Below are 27,544 nucleotides of genomic sequence, written 5' to 3' on the forward strand. Positions count from 1 at the left end.
TGCTGTAGTATACTTAAGTTGAATTAAATATCATTAAAATGTAACTTAATATAATTAAAGTCAAGCTTTTGTATTATTTTTGCACAACTACAGTACAAAAATAGTTGTTCCATTTTAGCACTCTTTAAATGCATTGTGCACTGTGTCCAAGGTGCTTAACAAAATGCTTGAATCTGATTGGCTACTGAAGAGCCAGCGTTCTGTCCAGCCAGCGTTCTGTCCAATCAGCAAAGCGCGGGTAGAATTCAAAACAAAAATGGCGACAGACAGAGCAATGGCGTATGTATATTATCATTATTTTTTTACTTTTAGCATAACTGTATTGACTAAACTGCTTTGCTTCAGTTACTCGTTGTATTATGTAGCTGTATTGGTAATAATTTCATTCTTTCTTTGTTATGTGACTAACGAGCAACACTCGGTCAGTAATAGTGTTAAAATTCGCGTTGTCAATTCGACGACCCCAGAGCAAAATTATTAAGTGTACATGATATAATACTTTTAATAGCAAATGTGCGTTTTACTATATGAAGCTTAACTACACAATGGTTAGCAATATAGCTATTTTGTATTTTAGTGTAAATGCACTTTATGACCAGAAGTATGTGGACACCTCTCTAATCACTATGTTATAATAAGGGCTATTAGGAACACCAATTTCTACCAATCAGGTGCATAGAAACAGCTGGCTAAGTGAAACGGTGGCTAAGTGGGTAGCACTGTCGCCTTACAGGAAGAAGGTCCTGGGTTCGAGCCCCAGGTGGGGCCGTCCGGGTCCTTTCTGTGTGGAGTTTGCATGTTCTCTCCGTGTCTGCGTGGGTTTCCTGCGGGTGCTCCGGTTTCCTCCCACAGTCCAAAGACATGCATTCAGGTGAATTGGAGATACTAAATTGTCCATGACTGTGTTTGATATAACCTTGTGAACTGATGAACCTTGTGTAATGAGTATCTACTGTTCCTGTCATGAATGTAACCAAAGTGTAAAACATGACGTTAAAATCCTAATAAACAAACAAACAAGCATAGAAACAGTTTTGTGATCTCCATAGACAAATATGGTTACTATATACTACTGAGTTTTAAACTGCCCCTGAAAGCAACCTAATCACAAAAACTGGCTTTCATGTAGGGTGACCATATTTTGGTTTTTAAAAAAGAGGACGCCTGGTTCGGGGAAGGAAGGGGGCGGGGGGTTATTTCATGTCATTGGTGACACCATGGCAGTGTGTATGGGGTAGAGGTTTAAATAGTTGACAAATGAGTCAATAACCATCCAGCTGTGTTACTGAACTTTAATAAATGTACAGCTGCTCTTTAACAAGGGCCTTTATGGTCAGATAATCTTATTCCTTCACAGTCAGTGTTAAGCCCTAAACAATAATAACAACAAATTAAAAAAAATAATTTCACCTATAAATAAAAATTTCTTTATTTTTTTTGTTTCTTTGATGTATTGTACAATCGTATCAGCCGACTTATTAGGAGCGTTTTTAACTTTAGTTTGATTCACTTTAATTACTTGCTCCCATCAGTAGAAACCCAGCAGTAAGATGTGTCTTCTAGTGCTTGCTGAGCAATTTCCACAGAATGCACATTGCAGTGCCATCACGGTGTTGACAAGAGCCTCTGTGTTAGTATGTGCATGTGAAAATCAGACTTATTTTAACAAAACAGATGCACTCCTAAAAAGACCTAAAAACAAACCAATGCAAAAACATACACACAGAACAGCGAGTGCAGACTAGAAAAGCAGAATCCCGGACATTTTTGGTGATTTAAAAATCCCAGCCGAACGCATTTTTTAGGTCTCAAAAAGAGGACATGTCCGAGGAAAAAGAGGACGTATGGTCACCCTATTTCATGGTCGTGCAGCCGCACATAGGCCTAACATCACTGTTTAAATGAAAAAGCCAACTAACATTTGGTGTTCTGGAGCTGTTTTTGATCGTTTGGGTTGGGCCTAATAGTTCCAGCCAAGTGTTTACTGCTAAAGTATGCAAAGACATTATTGAGAACTGAGAGCTGTTTAAATGTGTTGAAATGAAATGCACACAAAAATACAGTTTGGTCAGTGTCATTTGAAAGAATTGTACTGGCCTGCACAATGCCCTGACGATGGATGGATGGATGGATGGATGGATGGATGGATGGATGGATGGATGGATGGATGGATGGATGGATGGATGGATGGATGGATGGATGGATGGATGGATGGATGGATGGATGGATGGATGGATGGATGGATGGATGGATGGATGGATGGATGGATGGATGGATGGATGGAATTTTGATCCTTTGCAGGAAATTTCTTTGTTACAGCAGCTCACATCAGACAAACGACTTCTTACATACATACAACATCCACTGACAGTATAAAAACAAGCTGAAAATCTATATACATGTAAACATTAGGAGATCGATTGCTAACTTAAATAAATTACAAGTAGACATAGTATCTCATGTGCATGGTGGTAGGTTAAGGATGTAAATCTAGGTTGTATACATGGTAGAGCTAAAACATTAGGACCACCTGCTGTATGCAGTCATAATATGCTCTGACCTGAAAATACATGGACTCCACAAGACATCTGAAGGAGGCTTGTGTGATCTGGTACTACGAAATTATCAGCAGGTTCTGTACACGATGAAGTGGATCATCCTACACTGCATTCTGGTGTCATCATTTCTGTGGGTAAAAGATGTCACATGATCTTGCATGAAGCAGGATTTATCTCACAAGGGAACTTTCTTCCATTGCTCTTCTTGTGACAATGGACAGGGGTAGCATGGGCACTTTGACTGGCCTACAATTACGAGGCCAAATACACCAATGGGTATGATGGACTGTGTGTTTTATGCTTATCACTATTATTAAAATTATCTGTAGTTTAAGCCACAGCAGCTCCTCTGACAATAAGTCTCAGCTGCTCCAGAACTCTTTGACTGTTTCTGATGTTTTGCCTCTTTAAACACTCATTGCTGCTTGTGTGTGTCCCTTGCTGTTTGTTTGATGTTTCAACCCAGAGCCCTAAAATATTCAATACATATTCAATACCAGCCTGTCTGGCACAACACCCATGCCACAGTCAGTCACCTGGATCACATTTCTTCTATTCTCTGTAGTGTTAATGCAGTAATTTGTTTCTTGCTTAACTCTACAGATATTATACTGAATTGGTTGTATTTTGCAAATGTTTGTCTCCAAATGCAGGCTTTTTGAGAAAGTTGACTCATTTTTGAAACCATTCGACTCCACCGAGGTTCAGGATGCCGGAGAGGCCAAGATTATGACCACATACTTAATGGTAAGCTTCAGTGCAAACAAATATGAAGACCAGAAAGCATTTTGATCTAATGTGCATATATCAGACAATGCCTGTCTAGTGCCTGTCTTGTGATCTGTTACCGTATAGCGCCTTCCATAATGTTGAGACACACACATCAGACACAATAAAAGTACACATGCAGGACTTTGGTATCGTGAGGGTATTTGCATGCTTAAAGTCTGGAATGTGTACAAATCACATATGTTTAGAGATTTTAAACTGTGGAGCTGATGGGCATATTAAGGAAACATGTGTCCTTGTCCTTTTGTGTTTTGTACAGGACTGCAGACGAAAACAAAAGATCATGTGCCAGCAGCTGGGTGTGCTGGATGACATGTTGAAGTTGCTCGTAGGACTGGAGTCAGCAGAGCAGTTCCTGGATGAACCCTGTCCACCTAATCCAGGTAACATATTCATCATGCATTAATGGCACCTATTTCTACAATGCTTCCTAGTGAACATGCAGGCTGTTGATTATATAATGTACACCGACCAGGCATAACATGACCACTGACAGGTGCAGTGTATAACACTGATTATCTCCTTATCACAGCACCTGTTAGTGGGTGGGATATATTAGGCAGTAAGTGAACATTTTATCCTCAAAGTTGATGTTAGAAGCAGGAAAAATGGACAAGCGTGAGGATTTGAGCGAGTTTGACAAGGGCCAAATTGTGATGGCTAGACGACTGGGTCAGAGCATCTCCAAAACTGCAGCTCTTGTGGGCTGTCTGCAGTGGTCAGTATCTATCAAAAGTGGACTGCAGGGTCATGGGCGGCCAAGGCTCACTGATACACGTGGGGAGCGAAGCCAACAGACGAGCTACTGTAGCTCAAACTGCTGAAGAAGTTAATGCTGGTTCTGATAGAAAGGTGTCAGACTCCACGCCTCGACGGGTCAGGGCTGTTTTGGCAGCGACACAATATTAGAAAGGTGGTCATAATGTTATGCCTAATCGGTGTATGTACTTTAATGTACTTCTTTTAAGCCTTTGATCACAAGATCTGTTGATTACTGTTTTATAAAGAAATAATAAGAAGTAAAAAATTGTGGTTGCTTATGAGTGCTTACGAATGTGTGCACAGATTCGAAAGCCAGCGCTCCCTGGAAGGCTTTGAAGGCAGAGTATCTGGAGCAAGTTCAGAAAGTGGAGTCACTGATAAGCACACTAACAGAGCACATGGACGAGCTCTTTAAAAAACGACAGAGACTAGAGGCACTGCTTGTAGCCCTGGAGAAGAAAGTAATTAAAGCTGATTATATTCTATATTGGTTATTATTACAAAGTTGTTAGGGAGAGGTCTGTATTACTGTGAAGTTTATTTGGAGGGCAGTTTATCTCACAGCCAGTGTGGGTGGAAGCGGGACATAAGTATTGAAAAAATAAATGTAAATAAAAGTTGGAAAGCCATGTAATGCTATAGCTTTAAAATATTTCCCTAAAACTATTAATAATGAACAAAAAAGCAAAAGAGAATGACACCAGCGAATATACAGTACAATGATCAGCCATAACATTAAAACCACCTCCTAGTTTCTACACACATTGTCCATTTTATCAGCTCCACTTACCACATAGAAGCACTTTGTAGCTCTACAATTACTGACAGTAGTCCATCTGTTTCTCTACATACTTTGTTAACCCCCTTTCATGCTGTTCCACCTTCAATGGTCAGGACTCTCCCAGGACCACTACAGAGTAGGTATTATTTGGGTGGTGGATCATTCTTAGCACTGCAGTGACACTGACATTGTGGTGCTGTGTTACGGTGTGTTGTGCTGCTGGAGTTGTTAAACACCTCACTGTCACTGCTGGACTGAGAATAGTCCACCAACCAAATATATCCAGCCAACAGCGCCCCGTGGGCAGCATTCTGTAACCACTGATGAAGGTCTAGAAGATGACCAACTCAAACAGCAGCGATAGATGAGCGATCGTCTCTGACTTTACATCTACAAGGTGGACCAACTAGGAAGGAGACAGTGGACAGTGAGTGGACACAGTATTTAAAAACCACTCATACCAGCACAACACACACTAACACACCACTACCATGTCATTGTCACTGCAGTGCTGAGAATGATCCACAACCCAAATAATACCTGCTCTGTGGTGGTCCTGTGAGAGTCCTGACCATTGAAGAACAGGGTGAAAGCAGGCTAAAAAAGTATGTAGAGAAACAGATGTACTACAGTCAGTAATTGTAGAACTATAAAGGGCTTCTATATGGTAAGGGGAGCTGGTAAAATGGACAGTATAGAGAGTGTAGAAACAAGGAGGTGGTTTTAATGTTATGGCTGATCAGTGTAGCTCTCTATATAAAGACATTTCTGTAAATAGTTGGTGGTATTGTGGATTTTTTTTCTTGTTACTGGCTGTTTGTTAACTTAAAAACCTGACTAACTTTGCTCTGTTCTAGAAAGAGGAGTGTAGAGAACAGGAAAGAGCTGCACTACAATGGAAACAGAGAGCAGAAGTAAGTTTATTGTAGTTTTATTAATGTGCTGCTTTATTTTCTCACTTGTGATGTAAAAGTTATGTTTGTGTTTATCATGTCCATACCAAGATAAATGAAAAGCGACCCATTCTTTTCTTTTTTTAAATGAAACGACTTGTTCCTCTAGTGTTCTCACCATAACAAAGGTTGACTATGCTCTACCAAAGCTAGCAAATTTTATATAGACTGCAGATGACTTTATGACCGTTTCCAAGGTATGACCATGTCAAAATAATACTGTTAAGCTTAAATGTGTTAGTAGTTTACTATTAGTAATCTGTTCCGTCTTTACTCATGACCATTCTCATCTTAGGTTCACAAAAAATAAATCTAAAATAAATTTAAAAAATCTAAATAAATTAAAAAACACACATGGCCTTTCTGTACTTCTGTACAGACCCAATCACTCAGTGCAACTTCGATGCTTTACACATACTTTCTATTAGATGATAATAACATTATGACCACTGACGGATGAAGTGAGTAACACTGATTATCTCTTCATCACAGCACCTGTAAGTGGGTGGGATATATTAGGCACCAAGTGAACATTTAAACCTCAAAGTTGATGTGTTAGAAGCAGGAAACATGGACAAGCATAAGCATTTGAGTGAGTTTGACAAGGACCGAATTGTGATGGCAGTGGTCAGTATCTATCAAAAGTGGTCCAAGGAAGGAACAGTGGTAAACCGGCGACAGGGTCATGGGCAGCCAGTCCTCAAGGCTGGCCCGTGCGGTCTGATCCAACAGACGAGCTGCTGTGGCTCAAATTGCTGAAGAAGTTAATGCTGGTTAATTGCAGTTTGTTGCGTATGGGGCAGCAAAAGGGGGACCAACACAATAGTAAAAAGGTGGTCTTAATGTTATGCCTCATCGGTGTACGTGGCCCCAGTTTGTGCTATGATGGTCAACAGTGCCACCCAGCGGTCAAAAACGTACATTGAATTTATTGTTCGTTTATCCAACCAGTCCTCCCTAGAACAGTGCTACTAATTTATGCAGATTTCTATAGTCGAGCTGCTTTACACTAACCATTTAATATTTCCTTTTAACCCACAGAAAAATATGAGTTATCAATTAGAAGATTCCATTCAAAACGCCCAGAATGCTTTGCATTCTTGTAACAGACGGCTTTCTGAACTCCAAAGTCAAGTTGATGAGCAACTAAGCCAGGTTGCTAATTGGACCTCCTTAAGACACAGGTGAGAACTATTCTTAAAAAAATAACTCAAGGTCCTGAATATTTAAATAATATACACTGATCAGCCATAACATTAAAACCACCTCTTTGTTTCTACACACATTGTTCATTTTATCAGCTCCACTTACCATATAGAAGCACTTTGTAGTTCTACAATTACTGACTGTAGTCCATCTGTTTCTCTACATACTTTTTTAGCCTGCTTTCACCCTGTTCTTCAATGGTCAAGACCCCCATAGGACCACTACAGAGTAGGTATTATTTAGGTGGGGGATCATTCTCAGCTCTGCAGTGACACTGAAATGGTGGTGGTGTGTTAGTGTGTGTTGTGCTGGTATGAGTGGATCAGACACAGCAGCACTGCTGGAGTTTATAAATACCGTGTCCACTCACTGTCCACTCTATTAGACACTCCTACCTAGTTGGTCCACCTTGAAGATGTAAAGTCAGAGACGATCGCTTCATCAGTGGTCACAGGACGCTGCCCACGGGACGCTGTTGGCTGGATATTTTTGGTTGGTGGACTATTCTCAGTCCAGCAGTGACAGTGAGGTGTTTAAAAACTCCAGCAGTGCTGCTGTGTCTGATCCACTCATACCAGCACAACACACACTTACACCACCACCACCATATCAGTGTCACTGCAGTGCTGAGAACGATCCACCACCTAAATAATACCTGCTCTGTGGTGGTCCTGGGAGAGTCCTGACCATTGAAGAACAGCATGAAAGGGGGCTAACAAAGCATGCAGAGAAACAGATGGACTACAGTCAGTAATTGTAGAACTACAAAGTGCTTCTATATGGTAAGTGGAGCTGATTAAATGGACATGTTATGTTATAATGTTATGGCTGATCAGTGTATGTAAGTAGGGGTCAGAATTGGCCAATCAGATTTGTCCAACTTCCCCCTCATAATTAAATCTCATAATTAATTAGTTTTTGTAACCACTGTAACATTTTATGCATGGCATATTGGTGTAATGCACTAGCCCACCAGCTGTGCTATCGACCAGCCGGTTTTCAAAGAGGGGCATGGTCAAAGAATTTTCTTAATATTGCTGCCTTGGTTGTCGGCTGGGCGCCCTCTAGCAGGCACAATTGGCTACTGCCTGCAGTAGACAATACTGACCTCCAGTCTGCTGGGTTGTGTAAGGACCTTTGTTTCCCAGGTTGCCTGTACAGAAAGTGTGGGAGCGCAGAGGTCGGGGCGTGGCTCTCCGTACACAAAGTCGACCTCACGTGCAAATCCACTGAAGTATGGGAGAATAAGAAGGGATTGGTGGACTGCGCACACATCGCAGGGAGTGTGTGTCAGGCGAGTATACACCCTCCTTGAAAGCCATCGGGGTCCCCAGCAGCGGATTGGCTACCCTAAATTGGGAGGAAAAGGGGGGGAATGCATTGGCAACCTCTGCTGGCTGGTCGATGGCATTTGAACGGAAATGATGAATAATGGAAAGCAATGCCTGACTCTGGAGGGTATTCTGCTGGAGGGTATACTGCTTTCTCTAGAAGCAGCTGGCAACTGCGCACGTGCACACCAGAGAAAAGATACAACGGGGTAATTGGATACAACTAGATTGGGAGAAAAAGGGGCATAAGCAGTGACTACATGTCCTGTCATGAATGTAACCAAAAGTGTGTAAAAACATGATGTTAAAATCCTAATAAGTAAATGAAATCAGGTTGCAGGAGATATTAGAGGTGACTCAAGCCAATATGCAGTACAGGCTGTTGTCAGTGACCCCATCTGAGCTGTGTCTAGAGCTCCTTCCACGGTCTACCCAACAGTCACTGAAACCTTTGCAACTCTCCATCACCACAACCACAGAGGGTCGCTTCCGCCTGCAGGTAAATCATCTGACACTTGTGTGAAATAAGCCTTATGTTATTCAGCTGCTCTTAACTAAGCCAAATCGGTTGCTCAACCTATACCAGGTGTTCCAGGGCACCGCAGGACTTTTAGAGGAGTCAGTAGAAGGTCCTTTAAGAGAGCTGAGTGCCGCTCTGCTGGAGGTGATGCAGCGCTACATCAGTCAAGGAGAGATGCTTGCTGAGATCCAGGCTCTGCATTCCAGGTATGGAAAATACAGTGTTGCAAAAGACAAATACTTCAAGGGTGTCAAGTATCATCTAAATGTAAAGTAATCAGTAAAACAGTAATTCACTATATTATATTAATAAAACTATATTAAGTATATGTACACCCCCAAAATTCTGAGCTCCCGGGTTCGAATCTCGGCTCCGCCGCCGATCGACTGGGCGCCCTCTAGCAGGCATAATTGGCTTCCAGTCTGCTGGGTGGGAAAGACCTCACTAAGGGGTTGGGTTATCAACGCTGTGTATTAAGTGGTGGTGTTATCAACGTTGTTTAAGGAACATGGTTGCCCAGGAGTGCCTGTACAGAAAGTGGAGGAGCGCAGAGATCGGTTGTGGTTCTCCGTACACGAAGCCGACCTCACGCACAAATCCACGAAGTATGGGTGAATGAGAAGCGCACACATCGGAGGGAGTGTGAGTCGGGCGAATATACACCGTCCTAGGACGCCATCAGGGTCCCCAGCAGCAGATTGGCTACCCTAAATTGGGAGAAAAAGGGGGGAAATGCATAAAAAGATAATTAAGAAAACATTGGATGGCACAGCGGTAAAACACACTAGACCACCATTGCTGAGATCTCAAGCTCTCGAGTTCGAATCTCAGCTCTGCTATCAGCTCCTATCTTGCTGCTAAGGGGCAGGACAATGGTTGAACTGGGTTTTCTCGGAACTGCAGCAATTGCCTCCACTGGCTGAATCTATGGTGCCTGCACAGTGAGACGGGGGATAATGGAGATTGATGAGTGACTCTTTGTACATGAAACAGATCCACATATGAACTCACCTCGTGCAGGTGAAAAGACACAGTCGGCTACTGCACACGTGTCGGGGGGGGGTCGTCAGTCTCGCTCTCCTCAATCAGGGTGGAGATCAATATCATCATTAAGGATCATCATTTTTATTTTAGTGTTTATATTATACTGTATTTGTGTTATTTTCAGTGTATAATGATCAACATTTCTCTAATTTCCTTCGGGATCAATAAAGTATCTATCTATCTATCTATATCTATCTATCAGTAGAGAGGAAGGATAATGCTCTAACAGTCAGAGAAAAAGGGAAGAAAATGCATAAACAAAATAATAAAGAAAAAATACAACAATACCAAATATAGTCATTTTATTGTACTTAAAGAGGTATTTGCTTTCCTTGTGCCCACCCATCAATTCATAATTTTTGGTCCTCATATAAACATTGTTGCGAATCTTTAACTGATGGTTGATTTAAACCCAAACTGATCTATTTTCAGGTTTGCCATAGACTGGTGTCCTGCTAAACGGCTACTCATTTTTCTCAAGTCTGCCACCACAGTGTGCCATCTGGAGCTGGGTGAGGGCTACCCGTCAAGCGGCCGAGCCAGACTTCTTTCTGTGCGCAAAGATGGCAACCTGCTTAACCTTTCCACCCTGCAGGTAAAATATCTTTTGGGATGCTACCTCTCCTAACATGTAACTTTTTTTTTTTTTCACTTGAAATATTGTAGAAGGGGTGCTCGGGTGGCACGGCGGTGTAATACGTTAGTCCACCATGAAAAGCTTGAGCATTTGAGTTTGTACTAAGTGGTACTCTTAACCTGGCCTAGTGTAGTGGGCACACTTAGGGTTGCTTCGTAACTGTGTTATCTGCTGTCCGGTTCAGAAGCCCGCACAAGTGGTTGGTGAGTTTCAAGGGGCGTAGATTGTCCCTCCTTTCTTTTAAAAAAACATTTTGCTAAAATAAGCCTGATGCTAAATGTTTCATTAGCACAGGGTAATAATTCATCTGTTACTGTAAGAAATTCATTCAGAAATGTTTTTTATTGTGTGGCTTGACTGCAAGCTTACTGTGTTAGGATGATTTCATGATATATGTGTAGGTGTTGTATTCTATACCTAGAGTAATAAGTACACAATGTGTGCATGTGCGTATAGAACGAGAAAACGTTGTACGCGCATGAATGCTTTGTGTATGACTGATTCCTAAGCACGAGAATTGTATGTATACAGTATGTTGTTCTGTTTCAGCCCCCTGTGATGAATCCTGCTCTTACAGACTGGCTTGAGTTTCTCTCCTGTAATCCTGACTTCTAAACATCAATTGCAGCAACAAATTAGTCATGTAGGTGCGATCCAAAATTCTGACCAATATCTGTCTATAAATATTTTATTAAGACTCTTTTCAGCTAGTATTCATTTGTTTAGTAGTATATTCATATTCAATCATATGCATTTAAACATTTCCATGCTGTTTGAGAGAATAATGTATATGTAATGTCTATGCTGTTTTATCTAAGCAGATATACATTCTGTGTGCGTGTGTGTACTTTGTGTTCGTTTTTCTGTATTTGCTTAAGTCTTTGTTACTAACTGTACACCGATCAGCCATAATATTAAAACCACCTCCCTGTTTCTACACTCACTGTCCATTTTATCAGCTCCACTTACCATATGCAAACACTTTGTAGTTCTACAATTACTAACTGTAGTCCATCTGTTTCTCTGCATGCTTTGTTAGCCCCCTTTCACGCTGTTCTTCAATGGTCAGGACCACTACAGAGCAGGTATTATTTAGGTGGTGGGTCATTCTCAGCACTGCAGTCACACTGACATGATGGTGGTGTGTTAGTGTGTGTTGTGCTGGTATGAGTGGATCAGACACAGCAGCGCTGCTGGAGTTTTTAAACACCTCACTGTCACTGCCGGATTAAGAATAGTCCACCAACCAAAAACATCCAGCCAACAGCGCCCCATGGGCAGCGTCCCGTGACCACTGATGAAGGTCTAGAAGATGACTGACTCAAACAGCAGCAATAGATGAGCGATCGTCTCTGACTTCACATCTACAAGGTGGACCAACTAGGTAGGAGTGTCTAATAGAGTGGACAGTGAGTGGACACGGTATTTAAAAACTCCAGCAGCGCTGCTGTGTCTGATCCACACATACCAGCACAACACACACTAACACACCACCACCATGTCAGTGTCACTGCAGTGCTGAGAATGATCCACCACCTAAATAATACCTGCTCTGTGGTGGTCCTGATCATTGAAGAACAGGGTGAAAGCAGGCTAAAAAGGTATGTAGAGAAACAGATGGACTACAGTCAGTAATTGTAGAACTACAAAGTGCTTCTATATGGTAAGTGGAGCTGATTAAATGGACAGTGAGTGTAGAAACAAGGTGGTTTTAATGTTATGGCTAATCAGTGTATATTTGACTGTTTTTGGAACACGTAGCTTCTTATTAACAGTTATCAACTTATATATAATAAATCCTTTCTTTGGATATTATTTTGCCTATTTGTTATTTTACACTGATTGTTAATGTGTTTTTGCATTTCCCTGTGTCTGTGTAAGTGTTGGAGGATAGCAGTTTTAATACTAAATTAATTTAATTTAATTTAAATAATAGTATTAATACAGTAATACTAAAAATCCCTACTTTCTGAAAAGATTTTGGATGGTGATTGCAGGGATTTGATTCATGAAGCACTGTCTCCACAGCGTATTAATGACATGCACTAATATTTGGTCATGAGGCATAATTTGCAGTCAAGATTCCAACTAATTTTAAAGGCAAATGTTTGAGGTCAGGTTTATCAAACAGTTATCAAACTATTTCCTCATACACTGTGGGAAGTTGTATGTTAGTCAAGTGGAGTTTTACCAAGCATCCGCAGCATTCATTCATCTGATTAACAGTGGAAATGCATTTTGTACTTTACGATCTGGCAGAGACTAATTATGGTCTAGGCTTTGTTTGGAAATACGATGTGCTGTGGCTCATCCAAGGAAATCCATCACATGATGGAAAGTGCCAACAATGGGCACGTGAGCATCTGAACTGGACCACGGAGCAATGGAAGAAGGTGGCCTGGTCCGATGAATTATGTTTTCTTTTACATCACGTGGATGGCCAGGTGTGTGTGCGTCGCTTACCTGGGGAACACATGGCACCAGGATGTACTATGGGAGAAAATGTGATGCTTTGGGTGTTGTTCTGCTGGTAATCCTTGGGTTCTGCCATCCATGTGGATGTTACTTTGACACGTACCACCTACCTAAGCATTGTTGCAGACCATGTACATCCTTTCATGGAAATTATATTCCCTGATAGCTGAGGATTCTTTCAGCAGGGTGATGCGCCCTGCCACAAAGCAAGAATGGTTCAGGAATGGTTTAAGGAGCACAACGAAGAGTTTGAGGTGTTTACTTGGCCTCCAAATTCCCCAGATCTCAATCCAATCGAGCATCTGTGGGATGTGCTGGACTAACAAGTTGGTTAGTAATTTCTGGAGCCGAAAGTGGATGGTACTGCGAGGTGTGAAGAGTCTGTGGTGATGGTTTTGAGAAATATTGGGAGATGCTTGAGCAGGGGTTGGAGATTGGGTGTGGATCAAGGTTGTGTTTTGTTTGGTTTAAAGCATCTATCTGGTTAATAAGATATTATGGTCAACCAGAATAGCCGATCCACTTTCTGCATGCAGGTGAGATATAACCAGAACAGCTAGAATAAACTCTAGAATCAAACTGGACTTATGTTGTTATGTTGTTGACTTGTGCATGTAATTTAGACTCGCATGGAAGTTTAGCTGTGTTGTTACCACTAGGGGGCAGCACGTAACACAGCAAGTCATATTACTTAACCATACACAACAGAAACCTGGAGGTTAGGTAACACCTAAAGTGGGTAATAGTCTACAGTATAGATGCAGAATTCCCTATTTGCTCCCCCTCTGGACTCTTAAAACCTGCTTTGTTACATTAATTACATCTGGGGAAGCATAATTACATGTTTCTCATTACATATTTCCTACTAACTATATTTCCTAACATTCTCTCCTTTTTTTAATGTGTGCATATTAAAAAGCACATCAAGTTCTTAGAAGGCCAGCTCCCTTCTGTCACTCTCGATCTTCTCTATGCTCATTGGCCTGTAGGGTTGTGTGGCTCACTCTCGTCGTAACCAATGGGACGAGGCTTTGAAAAGTTGGTTATGAGGGCAGATGACCCACTTCTGCAGCCCATGTGTCACAGTGTTCTGATTTATGTGGGAGAGTGTAAGCTAGATTTTGTGCTAATTCTCTTCATAGGTCATTGTCACACAAAGTGATTGTTATCAGCTTTTTTTTTAAATATTTTTTCTCCCAATTTTTATCCCCAGTCTAGTCGTGTCCAATTACCCTGAATGTGTACCCTCCGGTCAAGAGTTCATACACTTGACGAGCACTCGGTCAGCCAGCAGGGTCCGCCGTCGCACCAGTCATGAGGACCTATGATCCGACTTTTTACCCCTAACCCTGAACAGCCGATCGTTGTTCATGCAGCCGCCAGGCCTAGTCGGAAAGGCAGAGCCGAGATTCGATACGATGTATTCGAAACCCCAACTCTGATGAGCTAGCGTATCTTTCACTCTACAGTGCTAAACCCCCTTCTAAGACCCTTCTCTCTTACCGTAATATCTCTTCTGTTGATCCTTTAGCTTTCTCCTCTGTCCTGGAATCTTCCAGTTTACTTCTTGTTACCTCGCTACATGACATTGATGAGGCCATCTCTGTTTACAATCAGTCTAGCCCAAGTTATAACTCGGTCTGTGCCCTCCTCGCATTCCTCACCCTGGTTTACTGCAGAACTTCGTGGTTTAAAAACAGCTGGTAGGCGTCTTGAACGACTTTATAGGAAAACAGGCTTATACGTACATCATCAAGCATATTTGGATCATTTGGTCAGATATAAATAATGCTCGTACTACCTACTACACTTCTACAATTACAAAGGCAGGCCTGGATCCCAAACGACTCTTTACTACTGTGAATAAACTTTTGCGTCCCCCCTCAGACTCCCTGGCTCCATCACTCAGCACTTTCACTCTTCTTCTCTTGTCTCTATTTGATTGTTGTTTTTTGACTGTAATCACTATGTGAAGCGTCCTTGGGTATTATGAAAGGCGCTATATAAGTCAAATGTATTATTATTATTATTATTTTACCGCGGCGCCACCTGAGCGGCTGTCATCTGCTTTTAAAGCTTTGAATAAATGGGTAATTTTTAGGTATCGGACATTATTTCATTTTAATTTTCAGCTTTCCAGACCTTTTGCTAATAAACAGCCTAGCGATCGTTTTGGGTCTACTGACTATACAATGCTTGTTATAGTCCAGAAAGGGTTTTTACTCGCCAGGAGAATTTCCTTTTGGTTCATCCAAGGGCAGTTTTGTACTGGAATGTTGTTGCTGAACTCTTTACTCTGTTGAACCCCATAACTATTGCTGTTGTGGCCGTTTTACCCAATTGAGACTGGTAAAGACTGATCATTATTGGGTGTTGCCATAAACCGTTGTGTTGTAGAGGTGCATTTGCTTGGTAGACCAAATTGGGGCCATTTACATAGTAGTGCACATGCAGCTAGCTTTTCATGAGCATAAACAACGATCTCGGTTATGGCAGTAATCATTCTTTTTATGCCAGGATTAGGGCAAAAAGGTGGAGTGGTATTACTTAGGCCTACAGTCTGTTTTGTCTGTATCCATGTTATTTGCTGAAGTTAGAATTGATAGTAGTTAAAGTATACATGTTAAAGTATACATGACCATGCAGTTAAAGTTTGCATTGTGTTTTTATTTATAATTTTGCAATTGCAAATCAACTTGTCTACTGTATTGACACAATGCACAAAGGTATTACCAGAGACAGTAGATATAGGCTAGATAGGCTAATTATAGTAATATTATTAATATGCCAAGAGAGATCATGACCATCCTTTGTGTGTCTACCCATGACTTATGCAGGGCAGTTGTAGCCTAGTGATTAAGGTACTGGACTAGTAATTATAAGGTTGCTGGTTCAAGCCCCACCACTGCCAGGTTGCCTCTGTTGGGTCATTGAGCAAGGCCCTTAACCCAATAGACTGTATTCTGTCACACTACTGTAGGTCACCTTGGATAAAGGCGTCTGCTAAATGCTGAAAATGTAAAGCATGCAAAGTTATGTTGGTTCTTTAATGGTAAATGTTGCTGTCGACTTTACTAAACAAGCATTATTGTTGAAAGAGCAACTGCATTGTTCTGTGTAGTTTGGGTTATATCAGAATCTGACCTATGCCTTTAAAGTCTATTATTTTTACAGAATTGTGACACTAAGCCTACCTCATTATAAATCTGATATCAATTATTCTGTTTCATTCAGTGAGGTGATTAAAGGTTCTGTCACATTTACACCGATGAGGCCTAACATTATGACCACCTTCCTAATATTGTGTTGGTCTCCCTTTTACTGCCAAAACAGCCCTGACCCGTCGAGGCATGGACTCCACTAGACCCCTAAAGGTGTGCTGTGGTATCTGGCACCAAGATGTTAGCAGCAGATCCTCCTGTAAGTTGCAATCTGACTTGTTTGTGGACAAGGGGTGGACAGGGGTCAGCATGGGCACCCTGACTGGTCTGCGGCTATGCAGCCCCATACGCAACAAACCGTGATGCACTGTGTATTCTGACACCTTTCTATCAGAACCAGCATTAACTTCTTCAGCAATTTGAGCTACAGTAGCTCGTCTGTTGGATCGGACCACACGGGCCAGCCTTCGCTCCCCACGTGCATCAGTAAGCCTTGGCCGCCCATGACCCTGTCGCCAGTTTACCACTCTTCCTTCCTTGGACCACTTTTTATAGAACACTCCACAAGAGCTATAGTTTTAGAGATGCTCTGACCCAGTCGTCTAGCCATCACAATTTAGCCCTTGTCAAACTCGCTCAAATTCTTATGCTTGCAGATTGATGTGTTGATGCCTAAGAATTCAAGAATAGTTTTTCTACACAAACAATTATTTTATGAATGTAAAAAGAAGACAAAACAAATAAATGTTCAGGTTACATTTTTATAGTGTTAAACATGAGGTACAATACATATACTGTATATATTGTATACACACTGACCATTAATACACTTGACTTCTTAAACATTTGTGCCCATATATAATTTTGCATTTTTCAGTAATTTTGATCTTTATGAAAAAAATATATATATATATATTTATAGATAGAATATTTACATTTCAAGTATGTATAGCTGTATTATGCTTATTTACATCTGTAAGTCACAGACTTAAATACATGTTGGATAATATGTCCCTCATGTAACTTTTATTCATATTTATTACTGACTGTATCATCCATGTGTATAGGATCTGCATAGTTGCCCAGGCCTAACTGCACTGCCTGCCTTTACTGTCCTTTTTTACAGCCAATTAAGGCGAGCTGATTAATATGAGCAAGCATTTAGTCCAATTCCACTGGGGAACACTGGGCGCAAGGCATGAATACACTAGACAAGACGGCAATCTGTTGCAGGGCTTCGGCCATCCCTGCTTAGACAATCATGTCTGTGTGGATGCTTAGCCGGCCAATAGCAAAACTGTCCATTTTATTAGCTCCACTTACCATATAGAAGCACTTTATAGTTCTACAATTACTGACTGTAGTCCAGCTGTTTCTCTGCATGCCTTGTTAGCCTGTTTTCATGCTGTTCTTCAATGGTCAGGACCCCCACAGGACCACTACAGAGTAGGTATTATTTGGTGGTGGTGTGTTAGTGTGTGTTGTGCTGGTACGAGTGGATCAGACACAGCAATGCTGATGGAGTTTTTAAACACCTCACTGTCATTGCTGGACTGACAATAGTCCACCAACCAAATATATCAAGCCAACAGCACTCCGTAGGCAGTGTCCTCTGACCACTGATGAAAGTCTAGAAGATGACCAACTCCAGTCATACCACCACCATGTCAGTGTCACTGCAGTGCAGAGAATGCTCCACCACCTAAATAATACCTGCTCTGTAGTGGTCCTGTGGGGGTCCTGACCATTAAAGAACAGGGTGAAAGCAGGCTAAAAAGTATGTAGAGAAATAGATGGACTACAGTCAGTAATTGTAGAACTACAAAGTGCTTCTATATGGTAAGTGGAGCTGATAAAATGGACAGTGAGTGTAGAAACAATGTTATGGCTGATCGGTGTATATTCGTTTACATGGGCTTTTAACAAACAGCTTTTTTTTAAAAATCCCTTCCTTGGCAGAGGACAACTACGTGATATACTGTAAAAAGTCTGGAGCTCTTACACCTAGAACGTATTTAAATATCGGGTATAAACACGACGAAAAACATGACCCAGATTTTGTTACCCAGATACAGAACCCATTTCAGGACATTAAAAATCACCAAGGCTGGTTGGCTCTCCGGGTAGCACTTGTGTGTCCATTAAAATCTGCCAAGTCTTCAGGCAACAATCCAAACCAGCCAGATGATGGACCACCCATGTTTACATTGAACCAACTTTAACTGGCTGGCTCATTAATCAATGCGGAAGGAGAGAAGCTTCTCAGAATGCATGTTGTTCAGGGTGCGCAGGTCTGGCAGTTTCAGCAGCAGCTTTGTAAAACGAGAGGCATCTTCAGGGGTGCTTTGACTGACCAGTGCCCGAAGAGCTCTAAGCAGGCTGTCCTGGAGTATCTCCACTGACCTTACATTCTCAATGCCACTGCGATCTGAAGAGATGTGAAGAAGAATGAATAAATAAATAAATAAATAAATAAATCATAGGACATGTATTAGGAAGGACATACCTAATGAAACTAACCTGTAGTCACCAGCACTACAGCCGTGAAGAGTCCCAGCTCCTCTGCGGAGAGCTCTAACGCATTGAGTTTCTCACTGAAGTTAAACATGGTCCCCAGCAGGTCACCCATTCCCATGCTCCTGAGGGCTTGCAGACTGTAGGTGGTGCCAGAAATGAAAGTTACCGTCTTCTCTTTAAAATTAAACAGGGAAGCAAAACGTACCATCAGGACCTGTGAAAAGAATTAGACAGAGGGGTTACTAAATGTACACCAGGACCAATGGCAGTAAAAACAATTGTATATGTGAACTGCTGCCACAAAACATTAAAACCACCTCCATGTTTCTACACTCACTGTCCATTTTATCAGCTCCACTTACCATATAGAAGCATTTTATAGTTCTACAATTACTGACTGTAGTCCATCTGTTTCTCTGTATCTTTTTAGCCTGCTTCCTCCCTGTTCTTTAATGGTCAGGACCTCCACAGGACCACTACAGAGCAGGTATTATTTGGGTGGTGGGTCATTCTCATGTGTTAGTGTGTGTTGTGCTGGTATGAGTGGATCAGACACAGCAGCACTGCTGGAGTTTTTAAATACCGTGTCCACTCACTGTCCACTCTATTAGACACTCCTACCTAGTTGGTTCACCTTGTAGATGTAAAGTCAGAGACGATCGCTCATCTATTGCTGCTGTTTGAGTCGGTCATCTTCTAGATCTTCAGCACTGGTCACAGGACACTGCCCATGGGGTGCTGTTGGCTTGTTTTGGTTGGTGGACTATTTTCAGTCCAGCAGTGACAGTGAGGTGTTTAAAAACTCCAGCAGCGCTGCTGTGTCTGATCCACTCATACCAGCACAACACACACTAACACACCACCACCATATCAGTGTCACTGCAGTGCTGAGAATGACCCACCACCTAAATACCTGCTCTGCAGTTGTCCTGTGGGGGTCCTGACCATTAAAAAACAGCATGAAAGGGGGCTAACAAAGCATGTAGAGAAACAGATGGACTACAGTCAGTAATTGTAGAGCTACAAAGTGCTCCTATATGGTAAGTTGAGCTGATAAAATGGACAGTAAGTGTAGAAACAAGGATCAGTGTAATTTCTCTATAACCCTTGTAATACATTTCATTCAGTTAGATTAAAAGATGGTCAGGTACCTCAAAAGTGCCAGCCTTCAGCAAGGTGATCTGATCATTCTGGGATAAGGAACTGAAACCAGGGATATGCTTGGCGAACTCCACCACCTCGCGCACGGCTGGTGTGAAGCTTAGTGAAAAGTCTTCCCAGATTTCCTGCGGAGTCTTGTTAGGATCTGCCCGAGGATGCATATTCATCGGACACGCCTAGAAATGATATTATAAAGAGATTTTGGTTACAGCAGTTCATTCTATTGTAAATCACTGAGAGGGTAGTTATAATCAAGTTTTTACTACATCATCAGCCAAAGCCTATTAAACAGCTTAGCAATTGTTTAGGGCAGGGGTGTCAAACTCATTTTCAGGGCCACATCTGCATTATGTTGGGCCAATTGTAACGTAGACAGCTGTGATTGCAGTTTCCCCTTTAAAGTCTTGGACAATTTGTTGTTTTTCCTGGAGGCTAAAGTCTTTTGGTGTTTGGTGTCAAAATGCCAAATGTATACTGTATATTTATACTGTACATCTACATTCATATTGTACTCCTTTACCACAGACACGGCCTCATAACACAAGAGACTTACCGGTTTTTCTTCTTGAAGCACAAACTTGTATTCACTTTCCCATCTTTCATTAAATTACCTCCTTCTGCTTTAATTTTGTGTTCTTGTACAATTTTTTTTTTTTTTTTTTTTTTTTTCCCTCTTTTTCCCCCCAATTTTTATCCCCCAGTCTAGTCGTGTCCAATTACCCTGAATGCGTCCTCTACTGATTCGACCATTCACCGCTGACTGAGGACGCCTCTCAACTGACATACGCCCCCTCCGGTACGCACAGTCAGTACAGACTGCATTTTTCACCTGCACGAGTCGAGTTCATACACTTGACAGGCACTGTGTATGGAGGGCCACACCCCCATCAGCAATATTCCTCAGCCCTTTGCAGGCGCCATCAGTCAGCCAGCAGGGGCCGCAGTCGCACCAGTTATTCAGCCAATCGTTGTTCATACAGCCGCCCAGCCTAGTCGAAGAGGCAGAGCTGAGGTTCGATACAATGTATTCGAAACCCCAACTCTGGTGAGCTAGCGTACTTTACCGCTGCGCCACCTGAGCGGCTCATTTTGGGGTTAAATATTTCTCAACATCAGTTGTTGGAAAGCCGCCTCAGTTAAACGTTGATGTGGAAACACTGCCATCTAGTGGCGAGATGCGGTCACTTCACGGGTCACAAAATCGGCATGCATTGTAGGAGATGCAGTTTATGTATGATTTTACCGTGTATTTTAAGACAATCATGAGTCTTTTAAGCTCTCACGGGCCACATAAAATGACGTGATGGGCCGGAATTGGCCCGCAGGCCTTGAGTTTGACACGTGGTTTAGGGACTACTAAATATACAATACTTGTTATAGTCCAGAAAGGGTTTTTTACTCACCAGGAGAATTTCCTTTTGGTTCTTCCAAGGGCAGTTTTGCACTGGGCTGTTGCTGCTGAACTCTTCGCTCTGTTGAACTCCATACCAATTGCTGTTGTGGTAGTTTTGTCCAATGGAAGCTGGTAAAGACTGACCATTATCGGGTGTTGCCTTAAAACCGTGGTGTTGTAGCTGTGCATTGGCTTGGTAGACCAAATTTGGGCCATTTACATGATAATTATTCAAAAAAATATTAGCACTGTGCCCATGCAGATCGGCACCATTGTGGGGCTTCAGTGAAGAAGCTAGCTTATCATGTGCATAAACGAAGGTCTCACGATGTGCTCTGGTGATGGCGGTAATCGTTCTCTCGATGCCAGGACTAGGGCAAAGAGGTGGAGTGGTAATAACTCGAGGAGGGCTCTGAGCTGGAGGAGATGCAGGGGCAGGTGGAGAGGGGGAAAGAGCTTCAGGCACAGCAAGAGGTTGGGGCTTAGGAGCCACCGTTACAGCTTGGAAGGTAGATGAGGTAGACGACCGTGACGAGAACATCGGAGGGTCAGACTTGATGCTTGCTAGTTGGAACTCGCTCTGCAGCTGGTTGTTCACCATGTTGTTCATGGCACTCTGCATTTCCGCCAACATGCGCTGCTTTTCACGTTTTGGAATGCGACCAAAACGGACAGCTGTAATGTAAACAAAAAAATCGGTTACTTATGATTTAGGTAGTTTTACTTTTGAGGAAAGAAGTTCTGTTGTGAGTAAGCAATACCTACCATCACGAGACATGCCTACAGACAAACACTTCTTGAAACGGCACTGCTGGCAGCGGTTGCGGTTGATCCTCATTATAGTACAGGTTTCATTTTTTAGACACTTCTTGTATTGAATATTTTGCTGGATGCTCCGACGGAAAAATCCCTGGAAAAAGCAGAAAGATGTTTTTCTTTAGGAAAATCTAAGCTAGTTTTTTTTCTATGTGATACAATGCTTGAAGAGTTTGTACCTTGCAGCCTTCACAGGCATGAACGCCATAGTGAAACCCAGAAGCCACATCACCACAGACTTTACACAGCAACACCATTCCATTCAGCTCTAATACATAAAAACAAAACAATATTGGTATCCAATATCTAATCCATGAGTACATACATAATCAAGGGTGGCTTTCTTATCAAATGACTTTGTTACTAACTTGTAAGAGCGGCAACTGATTTGTTTGATGAGTATGCATTATGGCTTTCATCTTGCCCTCTTGGTGATCCTCCAGAGCTAGATGAACTTCCATCCTCACCAGAGCCTGAGCTGCTGCTACTATTGCTGGCGTACGTACGTGAAGAATCATGGGAACCATTGGGAGATGGTGGAAATGATGACCAAAAGCATGGCTGGTTCAGTGACTGCAGACTGCAGTTGGAATTCTCACTGAACATTAATACCGGGCTTGTGCAATTCGGAGATCCTCCACATGATCCGATGTAAGAGATTACTCCACCTAGTAAAAAGAGACAAAATAAGCGTTATTTAAACATTTTGGCAGGTAATACACTGATCAGCCATAATATTAAAACCACCTCCTTGTTTCTACACTCACTGTCCATTTTATCATCTCTACTTACCATATAGAAGCACTTTGTAGTTCTACAATTACTTACTGTAGTCCATCTGTTTCTCTACATACTTTTTTAACCTGCTTTTACTCTGTTCTTCAATGGTCAGGACCCCCACAGGACCACCACAGAGCAGGTATTATTTGGGTGGTGGATCATTCTCAGCACTGCAGTGACACTGACATGGTGCTGGTATAAGTGGATCAGACACAGCAGCACTGCTGGAGTTTTTAAATACCGTGTCCACTCACTGTCCACTCTATTAGACACTCGTACCTAGTTGGTCCACCTTGTAGATGTAAAGTCAGAGACGATCGCTCATGTATTGCTGCTGTTTAAGTTGATCCTCTTCTAAACCTTCATCAGTGGTCACAAGGCGCTGCCCATGGGGCACTGTTGGCTGGATATTTTTGGTTGGTGGACTATTTTCAGTCCGACAGTGAGGTGTTTAAAACTCCAGCAGCACTGCTGTGTCTTATCCACTCACACCAGCACCATGTCAGTGTCACTTCAGTGCTGAGAATGACCCACCACCCACATAATACTTGCTCTGTAGTGGTCCAGTGGGGGTCATGACCATTGAAGAACAGCATGAAAGGGCATGAACAAAGCATGTAGAGAAACAGATGGACTACAGTCAGTAATTGTAGAACTACAAAGTGCTTCTATATGGTAAGTGGAGCTGATAACATGGACAGTGAGTGTAGAAGCAAGGAGGTGGTTTTAATGTTATCTCATTAAGCCAGAAAACGATTGTACACATCTGGACTGCTAATTGTGCAAGTACTATTGTAACATTTGCTTCTGGGAAAGTGTCCAACATGATAAGAACAACTGCTTTATCAAGATATACTTTTATAGTATTCTGGCACATGAGCAGGCAAGTGGGTTATCATGTGGTTTACACATTATAATGCTGTTAACAGATTGGTGAGATTACTTCTAAGCAAAGTGCTAAGTGAGATGTGTGTGAGTCAGGTAAATCCCAGGAAACAACTTTCAGATAAATCCTGTATCTCCTTCACCCCTAGATTAGCGCTGTTAACTTTTTCATTCCATCTGTTCTTAATTTGATTTCTTTATTTTACTGCTATGGGGCTTAATGCACTTAATGCTTAGTACAATCCATTAAATTCTATAAAGAATGTTATGTTATGTATAAAGCTCCTACTGGACAAGATACAGATTCACTAACAGTGTGTGATTGCTGTGGGCGGGTGCGCGTATCCCCATGCTGTATCCAAGTCGGGGTGTCATCAGTGGGCCGAATGATTTACAGTTGGAACGACGTTGATATCTAGAAATAGTTTTTTTAATGGGCGTGGCAGGTGGGCGGGGCTGTGTATGCCCATGCTGTATCCAAGTCGGGGTGTCATCAGTGGGCCGAATGATTTACAGTTGGAACGACGTTGATATCTAGAAATAGTTTTTTTAATGGGCGTGGCAGGTGGGCGGGGCTGTGTATGCCCATGCTGTATCCAAGTTGGGGTGTCATTAACTGGCCGGATGATTTACAGTTGGAACGGCGTTGATATCTCAAAATTTCCAAAAAATGAATGGAAGTGAATGGGACAAAAAAAGGGGCGTGGCGGGCAAACGGGCAGGTGGATCCTAAAGCTTTCTTCAAGAAGTGGTGTCATTAACGGGCCGGACGATTTAGAGTTGGAACGGTGTCGATATCTCAAACTTTTTCAAAAATGAATGGAAGTCTATGGGAAAAATTTTTTGGAAAAACGGGCGTGGCGGGCGAACGGGCAGGCAGATCCAAAAGCTGTATACAAGCCGTCCATTCCCGATTGGGCCGGGCGATTTGGCGCTGGAATGGGGTCAATATTTCGAAAACTGCGGACAAAGAAAGCCGGACAAAAAGCGCTGGAATAATAATAATATGACTAACGAATAACAATAGTGTGATTGCGCAAACTAATTACAAACAAATAAAATTCTAGACATGCTGACATTTTCCCTGATCATAACAAGATGGATATATTGTCTTTCCAGTGCTCTTGCCATTCCTGGCTAAAGGATAAGCATCTCTGCCCGGGAATTATGTAACTGCTTTGGTCTGAACTAGGACAAAAAGTCAAAGGGTCACTGTGCCAGGTGGAGCCCAACATCAACACGTGTATGATCTCCCATGTGAATTCACCCATCCCTCCATTCTTTAGACATTTGCTTGTTCACTTATGCAAATTCAGTCAGGTTAAATAACAAACCCTTGACAATGAGACGGAGGATTTTATTGCCTGCTGAGCGCATGTGTCTAATCTGCCGAGCACACCGCTGTGCCACGTGCAGCTCTGATGTAGGAGACCGGTTGATCTACAGTAGATCAGCCTAACAAATAACAGATTGTGCTATCACAGGGCTTTCACGTTTTTTAAGGGCTGCATTTTTTTATATTGCAGTCAGCAATGCCTACTGATCACTGGTTACATTTACTTGGTGTTAATTAGTAGACGTTAAAGGCTGTAAACCCAGTTGTTGACCCATGTTGTTCTAACCTATCAGTGCAACAATGTAGACAGGATATACAACTCGAATTCTTGTAGTATTTATGTAATTGTTATGTGGTTTGTTGATCTATATTAATAGTATAACTTGCTAATGACTTCTTTTAAAAAGCTTCATTTGCCTATATACACATGCACATTTGCATGATTTATCAACAAGGCTACATCAGCTCATTCAATCGTGTGTGTGTATATATATATATATATATATATATATATGCGATTATTTTACACATATATATATATATATGATTATTTTATTTATCAACAAGGCTACATCAACTCTCACCGCATGTATATATAAAATACAATAAATACTAACACGTGTGTCATTTGGATTATATATATATATATATATATAAATATATATATATATTTATTTATTTATTTATTTATATATATATATTTATATATACAGACAATTATTTTATTTATTAACAAGGCTACATCAACTCATTCACCGCACGTATATACAGTATAACACAATAAATACAAAAACAAATGGGTCATTTGGATTATATATATAATCCAAATGACTCATTCACTGCACGTGTACACACACATACAAATATATATATATATATATATATATATATATATATATATATATATATATATATATATACACATATATGCACTTATTTTATTTATCAACAAGGCTACATCAACTCATTCACTGCACGTATATATAACATACAATAAATACTAAAATATATGGGTCATATGGATTACATATACATATATATATATATATATATATATATATATATATATATATATATATTTAGATTATAACATATGGGTCATTTGGATTATATATATATATATATATATATATATATACATTTATCAACAAGGCTACAGCAGATCATTCACTGCACACACATATATATATATATATATATATGTGTATGTATGTGTATATATATATATATGTATGTATGTATATATATACACACATATATATACATTTATTTTATTTATCAACAACGCTACATCAACTCATGCACCGCACGTATATACAACATACAATAAATACTAACACGTGGGTCATGTGGATTTATATTTAAAAAAATATATATATATATACACACACCACAAATGACCCACATGTGTTAGTATTTGGCGTATATTTCATTAACATTGTGTTAATCCAGACGCGAGGTGAAGTCCCCGTTCCTGTTTTCGTTCCACAGCTGACCAATCAGCGAGCGCGATCGGCTCACGTGGCCTCGTGGCACGCAGGAGGCTCGGCCGGGTGCGATTATGCAATGAGCCACAACACAGCACACGCCAATGAACGCGGGCGGAGAAACGGAACGAAAACAAACCGCACATGGCGCTCCATGTGAAACGTGCTGGGACACGGGACGCTGCGCACACTGCGGGGATGTCCGTACACCTGACATTCCGCCCTGACCTAGTTCCCTAAACACGTGTCTTACTACCTGATATCTGTGTCTTTGTTTATTGATCTAAGAGTTTAGATTCTGGCATATTACTAAATCAGAGAAAGTGTGTGGTTTAACTGTTTACGATCGCAAATGTTATTTATTTAATTATCGCTTTATTCTGCATATTATGTCAAAATAGCATAACTAGTAAAGCAAGCAATTAAATAATAAATAAAATAGATATTACTGTATTATTGGAATAAAAGACATTGCGCATCTCATTTCTTAAAACGCTGATTTGATTTTAAATGACGCAAACAATGAGGCAAACGCTGATTATTTTATGTTATTGTAGTAGAAACATTTAGGATACAAGCATAAAACGCACATTAGGAGTAAATGTAGTAAAGCTTTCAGCACTTTACCTGAATTGTTGTTATTTGAGTCCACTGTTGTCATTTTGTCCGGCAGTATAGTCATTCAGGTGTTAAAAAGAAGCCAGAACCCTAAACAACCTACACTACCCAAAAGATCCCCTCAGATAGATGGTCAGTAAGAGAAGATGCTGGCTGTAAGATTCGCTAATACACTAAGTGCAAACAGAAGTCACTTCCACACCAGCGTCTGTGTTCTCATTCCACGATCGTTCGTGTCGCTTTGAGCTCCTCTGTCAAGTCCGACACAGTTTTGCTGAGACTGGTGCACATCCCAGCCACTCAGATCTGCAATGAGAGCAGGCGTGGTGCTTCA

General features: G+C 41.3%; 2 protein-coding genes across 2 annotated transcripts; one reads left to right on the top strand and one right to left on the bottom strand.

The window, feature by feature from the left end:
- Positions 1–246: 246 nt before the first annotated feature.
- Positions 247–11,590, top strand: si:dkey-225f5.4 (ZW10 interactor). Its single transcript, XM_062984772.1, has 10 exons — positions 247–279; positions 3,212–3,305; positions 3,607–3,730; positions 4,413–4,570; positions 5,748–5,804; positions 6,885–7,027; positions 8,714–8,879; positions 8,967–9,106; positions 10,377–10,539; positions 11,131–11,590. The coding sequence occupies exons 1-10, from the start codon at positions 257–259 to the stop codon at positions 11,194–11,196; spliced, it is 1,134 nt and encodes a 377-aa protein (XP_062840842.1). The 5' UTR covers positions 247–256; the 3' UTR covers positions 11,197–11,590.
- A 6,461-nt stretch (positions 11,591–18,051) lies between these two features.
- nr1d1 (nuclear receptor subfamily 1, group d, member 1) lies at positions 18,052–27,443 on the bottom strand. Its single transcript, XM_063018479.1, has 8 exons — positions 27,220–27,443; positions 22,473–22,772; positions 22,284–22,372; positions 22,054–22,198; positions 21,299–21,963; positions 19,886–20,071; positions 18,738–18,948; positions 18,052–18,645 (listed from the first exon to the last, which is right to left on the bottom strand). The coding sequence occupies exons 1-8, from the start codon at positions 27,272–27,274 to the stop codon at positions 18,452–18,454; spliced, it is 1,845 nt and encodes a 614-aa protein (XP_062874549.1). The 5' UTR covers positions 27,275–27,443; the 3' UTR covers positions 18,052–18,451.
- Between the last annotated feature and the right edge of the window lie 101 nt (positions 27,444–27,544).

The sequence above is a fragment of the Trichomycterus rosablanca genome, chromosome 22 (assembly GCF_030014385.1).
Source record: "Trichomycterus rosablanca isolate fTriRos1 chromosome 22, fTriRos1.hap1, whole genome shotgun sequence".
NCBI lineage: Eukaryota > Metazoa > Chordata > Actinopteri > Siluriformes > Trichomycteridae > Trichomycterus > Trichomycterus rosablanca.